Source organism: Malania oleifera, chromosome 1, assembly GCF_029873635.1.
Source record: "Malania oleifera isolate guangnan ecotype guangnan chromosome 1, ASM2987363v1, whole genome shotgun sequence".
NCBI classification, from domain to species: domain Eukaryota; kingdom Viridiplantae; phylum Streptophyta; class Magnoliopsida; order Santalales; family Ximeniaceae; genus Malania; species Malania oleifera.
The window spans coordinates 70,795,554-70,802,714 of record NC_080417.1 but is presented as its reverse complement, the minus strand read 5'-3'; the positions used below and the strand labels follow the sequence as shown (position 1 = coordinate 70,802,714).

The following is a 7,161-nucleotide window of genomic DNA, read 5'->3' as shown; positions in this document are numbered from 1 at the left end:
AAAGAGGAGACTTACTAACCACAATTCAAGTTGTGAGGGAGCGAATCTTACTTAAGTGGCGGGGATCTCCTTAGTAGAAGTGTGTGCTAAGTCAAGATGGGAGTTTTAACGGAAGGGGGTATGGCAAGCACGACTGTGCTAGGTTGTGAGGAGGTTGGTGGGAAAGTCAATGACGGTCGAGAAGTTGATAGAGGTAATGGCCGGGCTCCCAGGGTTTTGTATGGGAGGGGCCAGAGGAAGGGTGCGGGTCGCGCCATGTTGGGGTGTGGGAAAGTGGGCAGTGATTGAGGCTTGAGTCAGCCCATGACTAGCGCAGCGACGATCGTCACCAGGGGAAGAAGAGAATGGCAATAAACATGTGCGGGCTGGTGAGGCAATTGGGTCGTCGTGGTGCTGTGTGAGAACGAGCGAACTTATCAGGATGGTCCTCTGTGCGTCACCAAGGACTGAGCAACAAAGGCGGTGGCCACCACCGGTTGGTGCGGCTCCGATACCAAGGGGCGGTGTTTCGCACAAAACCATGGAGTTGTGGGAGTCCTATAGAGCCGAAGTTCTGGGTTGGTCGAAAGACGGGTCCCCGAGGTCTACAGTCAGAGCTATCCAAAAAGCGAAAGGTTATCCTTTCGGGGCAAGCATCCACATTGTTTGCTGGGTCCCCAATGCGTATCGGATGGAGGTGCGCATCAGAAGGGGGGACGCCAAGGGGCTATAATAAGGAATAAAAAGAGATGGAACATGAAAGTCAGTATAAGTTAGAAGGAAGTTTGTGGGCCAGGAAGGGGTGTTGAGGGAGGGGAGTGCCTTTAAGAACCGGGATAAAGCTACGACTTTACCGCTAATACGGCACGCAAATTTGGGCATGGTTTATGGTTTGATCGCACCTGGTTGAGCAAGAGAACATCGTTAAGGGTGTGGTGGAGTCAAGGGTGGTAGCCAAGAAACGCGGTGGGACATTGACCACAGAAGAAACAGATGGGTGAGGCTATGAAGCGGAGAAGAGGCCGGTAAGGGGGAGCTACGCTGGAGGGTGGGGTGTGTTGTGTGTGGGTGGGACAAGCAAGCAAGTCAGGTTTGGAGGGGTGGAGTGCGCTGGGGATAAGGATTAGAACAGGTGTTACCTCGAGCGCGTATAGGGGATAGGAACAGGCAATCATGAAAACCGGGGGGGGAAAAAGGATTTTTTCCAGGCACGAAGGAGTGGAGGATGGCAGAGACCTCTTCGGGAACGGCGAGAGACAGCCACAAGTTTGCAAACAATCTAAGGCAGAGTCAAACGATTTTTAAGTCTGATTGCAGAGGGGCAGCATGAAGGACACTGTTTTAAAGGGTTTTGACCACAAAGGGAGGCTAATAAGGCGAGTGTGAAGCAGGATAAGCCGGAGTGTTGGGACCAGGAAGGGGGGGTAGGCAGGGGAAGAGGCCTTTCAGGTACGGAGAGGTTTTGTGGTTAGCCATGAAAAGCAGGAGAAACATAATAAGCGAGTTGGTCGTGAAAATGAGCATAAGAGCTAGATTGGGCTGGGCTGAGGATATCCAGAGACCTATGTAGGAGATAAAGTTCCGATGTGGTTGTAACAAAACTAGGGCAAGTCAACCTTGGCGGGGTTTGATTGCGCTGGTGAGTATTAGAACGTCCGGAAGGTTGTAGACTCGGGGGGCGAGAATCTGTGACATGAGATGATCAGGTCAAGTTGGATTGGGGAGCATGAGGGGGTGGATGGAGATGGAGAAAAGCGAAGAATGAGGAGTACGTTAAAGATTTTATTCTACAACTGCTACAGGCACAGTCACGTTGGCGGCGGCTGATTTTACACTTTTGTTGGAGGGGGGTTGATTGCATCTGCTGTTTCAGGTGTTGTACTCAAGGGTCCGACAAAGACATAGTTGGACAATGAAATGCATGGGACAGTTATTTTTCGCCACATAGGAGGTTTTTGAGAGGGATGGAGCGGCCTTCTGACTATGAGTTAAAGGAGATTTTTATAATAATGAGGCAAGACCGCGATTTATGCACGGTGTTGATTGCACATGATTATACATTAAAATATGGTGTAAGGGTGGACTCAAAATTTTCAATAATAAAAGACCGGGGGTGAGGACGGAAGTAGAGTATAAGGTGGAATTTTTTTGTGCCATGAATGTGTTTTAGGGAGGGAAGAGGCAGTCATAAATGACGGATAAAGTGACGGCTTTTCCGATGCTCCGGACGCAAATTGCAATGATGTGTTAGGAGGTTATCGCACGGTTATGCCAATAGAACAGGGCTTTAAGGTGTTGTTGAGGCAGGGTGGTAAGCCTTTGCACAAGGTGGTACAGTTGAAATCAGTATCAACGGTTAGAGTATTAATGGCGGCCTGAGTGGGAGCGAGGCCGGTGAATGTGTGGAGAGTAAAGTTGTGAGGGATTGGTTGGGGTTGGACAAATGCAAGGCAAAGTCATGGGGTTTTGTGAGATTTGATGGAGCGGGGTGTAATAGAAGGTAGAACATGGTTTACCAAAAAACGCGAGCCAAGGTAGGGGGGGACCGGACAAGCAGGAAAAACCGGGATTTATGGTATGCAGGCCACGAAGGACATTGAGGATGGCAGAGACCTCTTATGTGACGTCGAAGAGACAGCACATGAATTTTTCAAACAATACAAGGTGAGCACGAGGGTAGGGGGCGAGGCAGAATGGGGCACATAGAGCCAGTGGTAAAGGGGTGGGGACACAAGTAGGACTAATAAAGATAGGTTTGAGCAGGAGAAAGACTGATTTCGGGCATGGAGGGGTTTTGAGGAGAGGAGCAACAACACCAGCAAAGATCCATGGCATGTGGCCGAGTTGGGAGGCCAAGCACATAAGGACGCGAGAGCCAAAAAAAAGACAAGAGAAGCACTCCATAGGCTAGTTCAAGATATTTGGGGCTTAGGTTGCAAGAAAACGGGGAACCCTCGCAACTTGGCAACCAAGCAAAGAGGAAGCGGATAAATTGTAAATCCATGTGTGTTTGGGATGAAGCTAGTCGTGGGCTTTGATGGCTAGAAATCTCACTTATTACGGAGTGTTGCTAGGTCCAGATGTAAAAGGAGAATTTACTTTTGGACCTTTTGTCTTTACATTAATTTGTAATTTGTAAGCCATTAGCTTTCAGTTTGATTTTTTGTAAGGTGGTGAGAGTCATTGATGTGTCCTAGTACGTGGTCTAGGTTGTTATGTCTTTGTCCGCCATGTTTGTATATTGGAATTGCTACGTATTTAATGGTATCTTGTCTCCCATAGTGTGTGTGGGGGAATTGTTTAAGTGTTTAAATTCCCTTGTGGCTCCCATAGTATACGTATAATTATCCTCAGCGCATTGTAAAGAAGGACAAAAAGAGGAATAAAAAATTGGAGGCTGTTGAGGCTTTAGTAATGGGTTGGTATATTAATAAGGACGCTCACGGTGACTTACTAAAATGCCCATGCAAATGCTAAGATTTGTCCTTACAAAGGACAATTAAATGTAAGGACAAGGGTCAAAAGTCAAATCTCCGAATTGACTAAGCACACCATTTAATACGAGATTACACCGCTAGCAAGTATTAGCTTCGAATCAAATCAAAGCCAAAGCAGATGGTTAAATGATAAGCCTATCATCCGTGTGTGGGCCAAGCGTGGAGTGTCGGACCGTTTAATGGTTTGAGTAAGGCCCAAATATCTATGAACTACCCGAATGAAGTACGTGGTGGGGGCTATTGATGCAATAGTGGGGAGGGGGTTGGACAGGTAACGGCTCTGGCAAAAAAGACGGACGGTGCAGGCGAAGGGCGGGAGGGATAGAAGGGAAAGAAAAAAGTGGGGGGGAGGAAAAAGAAAAAAAAGAGAGGGGGAAAGAGAAGGGAGGCAAAAAAGTAGGGGGAGGGAGGCAAGAAGCTAGCTGAGAAAGAAGAAAAGAAAGGGGGGGGGAGGGAAAAAGAAAGGGGGAGCGGTGGGGGGGAGGAAGGGGAGTGGAAAGGAGGAGGGTGGAGAGAGGGGCGAGGGGAGGAAGAGGGTCTAGACAGGGGAAGGAGCAGAAGCGGGAAAAAGAAGGGGAGGGTAAAGAGCGGAAGGGAGAGGAGAGGGGAGGAGGAAGAAAAGGGGGGGGTGGGGGGGGGAGGGCGGTGGGGGGGGTGGGGGGGGGGGGGGGAGGGGGGGGGGGGGGGGGGGGGGGGGGGGGGGAAAGGGTGAGGGGGGGGAGAAAGGGAGGTAGGAGAGGAGAGAGGGGGAGGAGGAGGGGGGGGAGAGAAGGGGGGGGGGGTGGAGGGGGGTGGGAGGGGGAAGAGGGTGGCGGGGGGTAGGAGGGGGGTGGGGTGGGGCGGGGGGGGGGGGGGGGGGGGGGGGGAGGGGGGGGGGGGGGGGGGTGGGGGGGGCTGGGGGGGGGGTGGGGGGGTGGAGGGGGGGGGGGGGCGGGAGGGGGGGGCGTGGAGGGGGGGCGAGGGGGGGGGGGGGGGGGGGGGGAGAAAAGGGGTGCGGGGGGAGGGAGGGCGGGATGGGAGGGGGGAGGAAGGGGGAGGGGAGAGAGAGAGAGGGGGGGGGGGGGCGGGGGAGGGGTGAAGTGGGGAGAGAGGGGGGGAGACAACGGGGGGGTGGAGGGAGGGGGGGCGGGGAGGGAGGGGGGGGAAGACGGGGGAAGAAGGGGGGGGGGGGAAGAGGGGGAGGGGGGGGGGAAGGGGGGGAGAGAGAGGGAGGGGGAAGGGGAGGAAGGAGTAGGAGGAGGGGGGCGAGTGAAGGGGGGGCGATGGAGGGGGGAGGGGGGGGGGGAGGGGTAAGGGGGGGGGGGGGAGGGGGGGAAGGGGCGGGCGGGAGGGGAGGGATGGGCGGGGGAAGAAGAAAGGGGGGGAGGGGCGAATAGAAGGGGTGAGGGGGTCGGAAGCGAAGAGGGGGGCAAGTGAATGAAGAAGGGGGGGGGAAGGGGGGGGAGGAGGGGGTCGAGGGTGGGGCGGGGGAGCATGTCAGAGAGAGGGGTTGAGGGCCGAGGGGGGAGGAGGGGGGGTGCTGAGAAGAGGAGAGAGGGGGGGGTGGGGGCGGGAAGGGGAGTAGGAAGAGGGGGGGGGGGTCAGCGAGTGAGGGGGGGGAGGGAGCAGGGGGGAAAGGGAGGAGAAGGGGGAGGGGGGGGGGGGAGGGAGGGGCGAGGAGGGCGGGGGGTGGGGGGGGAAGGGAAAAGTGATAGTGGAACGGGGGGGAGGGTGAAGAGAGAGGGGGAGGTGGGCGGAAGGGGGGGGAGGATAGACGGAAAGTGGAGGAGGGGGGGAGAACGTGAGGAGGGGGGTAGCTGAGTGGGGGGGAGGGAGAGAAGGGGGGGGGCGGGGGGGGGGGGGGGAGGGGGGGGGGGGGGGGGGTGAGGGAGAGGAGAAGCGGCGGGGGAGAGGGTGGGGGGGGATGAAAAGGAGAGAAAGAGGGGAGAATAGGAAATGCGGAGAGGAGAGGAGGGGGGAGGGGGGGGGGAGGAGAGGGGGTGGCAAAGGAGGAGGAGAAAGACAGGGGGAGGGGGGTGGGGGTGGAGTCAAGTAGGGAAGGGGGGAAGAAGGAACGGGGAGGGTGAGGAGGAGGGGAGAAGGAGGAACGGGTCCTGGTTGGGTGAGAGGGGGAGGGGAGAAGGGGGCTTTGGAGGGTGCAGCCACGGTGATGGGGAGGGAGGAATTCGGGGAGGGGGGAGGGGGAGGGAAAGAAAGGGATGAAGAATCAATGGAGTTTCGGGAAGAGGGGGGGGGGAAGGGGGGTGAGGGTAAGAAACTAAGGTGGGAGGGTTTGAGGGATCTGGATTTGGGGGGGAGTTGGGGATGTGAGAGAATTTAAAACGGTTATCATCACTTGAGTGCCCCATTTTTGGGTGAATAAGCCCACATATCTGGAAGGAAAAGGGAGGGGAAGAAAAATAAAGGAAGGGGGGGGGGGAGAGAGAGGGGGAGAAAAAGGGAGAAAAGAAAAGGAGGAGGAGAGAGGGGGGGGGGAGGGAGGGGGGGAGAGGGGGGGGGGGAGGGAGGGGGAGAGGGAGAGAGGGGGGAGGGGGAGGTAAGGGGTGGGGGGGGGAAAGGAGGGGTGGGGAAGGAGGGGGGCAGGAAGAAAGGGAGGAAGGGAAAGGGGGGGGGAGAAGAAAGGGGGGGGAAGAAAGGGGGGGTGGAAGGGTGGGAAGGGGATGAAAAAAGGGTGGGGGGGGGAGGGGAAGAGGAAAGCGGGAGAGGTGGAGGGAGGGGGGGGGGGGGAGGGGAGGGGGGAGATGGGGAAAAGAGAGAGGGGGGGGGGGAGGGGGGGGGGGGGGGAGGGGGATAAGGTCATCCTCTTTAATTATTTCTTTGATATTCGTGGATCTCGTTCTATATAGGCCAACTGAACATATATAAGGGTCACTTCCATGGAGGTGTCTTATTGGTGTCTCATCAAAAAAATCGTGAAGTAGCTTTCTTGGTGGCACGCATGCCAACAGTTGATGTGTGGCTGGGTCGCAGTCCTGTCGATTGAGGTTCGCAATCAGAGTAAAAAAGGTTACAAAACTATGCTACCATTGAGGTTTCCTGACTAGGCTATTATATGTGGGACACTTGTGACAAACAGAGAAGAAACCATGAGAGGTCTATGCGACGTGGAGGAAAGGAGCGGGCCCTTATGCAGAGCGATTTGTGCCACTCGTCCCAACTATAGGGGGGGGGGGGGACCTCGTATAAAAAATTACAAAGTCTGACTCAAGGCTACAAAGAGTGTGGGATGACTACACAAGATATGGAATCGCCAGATTCGAGATGAAGCTTGCATAGGGATTTTAGTAAGTTTGTAGAGTGGCATTAATTTTCTAGTAAGTGATGGTATATTTATGTCCCTTGTCCCATGATTGTTGTATGTGAATTTGCTAAAGTCTTTATGTCTGTCTCCTGTTTGTGTGGGAAATGTTAAGTGTTTATGTCCTGTGTCGCCCATATTACTATAGATAGTCTCACCATTGGGGTAAAAGAAGGAATAGGAAGGGAAAAATGGGAGGCTTTGAGGCTTTGTTTTTTTTCTTGGTTCTTTGAAGAACATGTCGAACTTAGCTGATGTGCCCGTGGCGTTCGGACTATCGGACTTCTCAGAACGTCTTTCCCACCACCGTTTGTGGCGATACTTCCTTATCGCAAGGTTCGTGTGTCGCACTAACAACGGTTTGAGGGGTCAGTATAACCAATTCTT

At 54.8% G+C, this 7,161-nt stretch overlaps 1 protein-coding gene across 1 annotated transcript; it reads right to left on the bottom strand.

Annotated features, from left to right (window-relative positions):
* Positions 1-4,014: 4,014 nt before the first annotated feature.
* LOC131168011 (vegetative cell wall protein gp1-like) lies at positions 4,015-5,040 on the bottom strand (the record flags this gene model as incomplete). The annotated part of the gene is made up of 5 exons (XM_058127193.1): positions 4,015-4,187; positions 4,231-4,551; positions 4,584-4,847; positions 4,901-4,948; positions 5,010-5,040. Coding segments are annotated over 5 exons (837 nt in total), but the record flags the coding sequence as incomplete, so codon positions are not given.
* Positions 5,041-7,161: the final 2,121 nt, after the last annotated feature.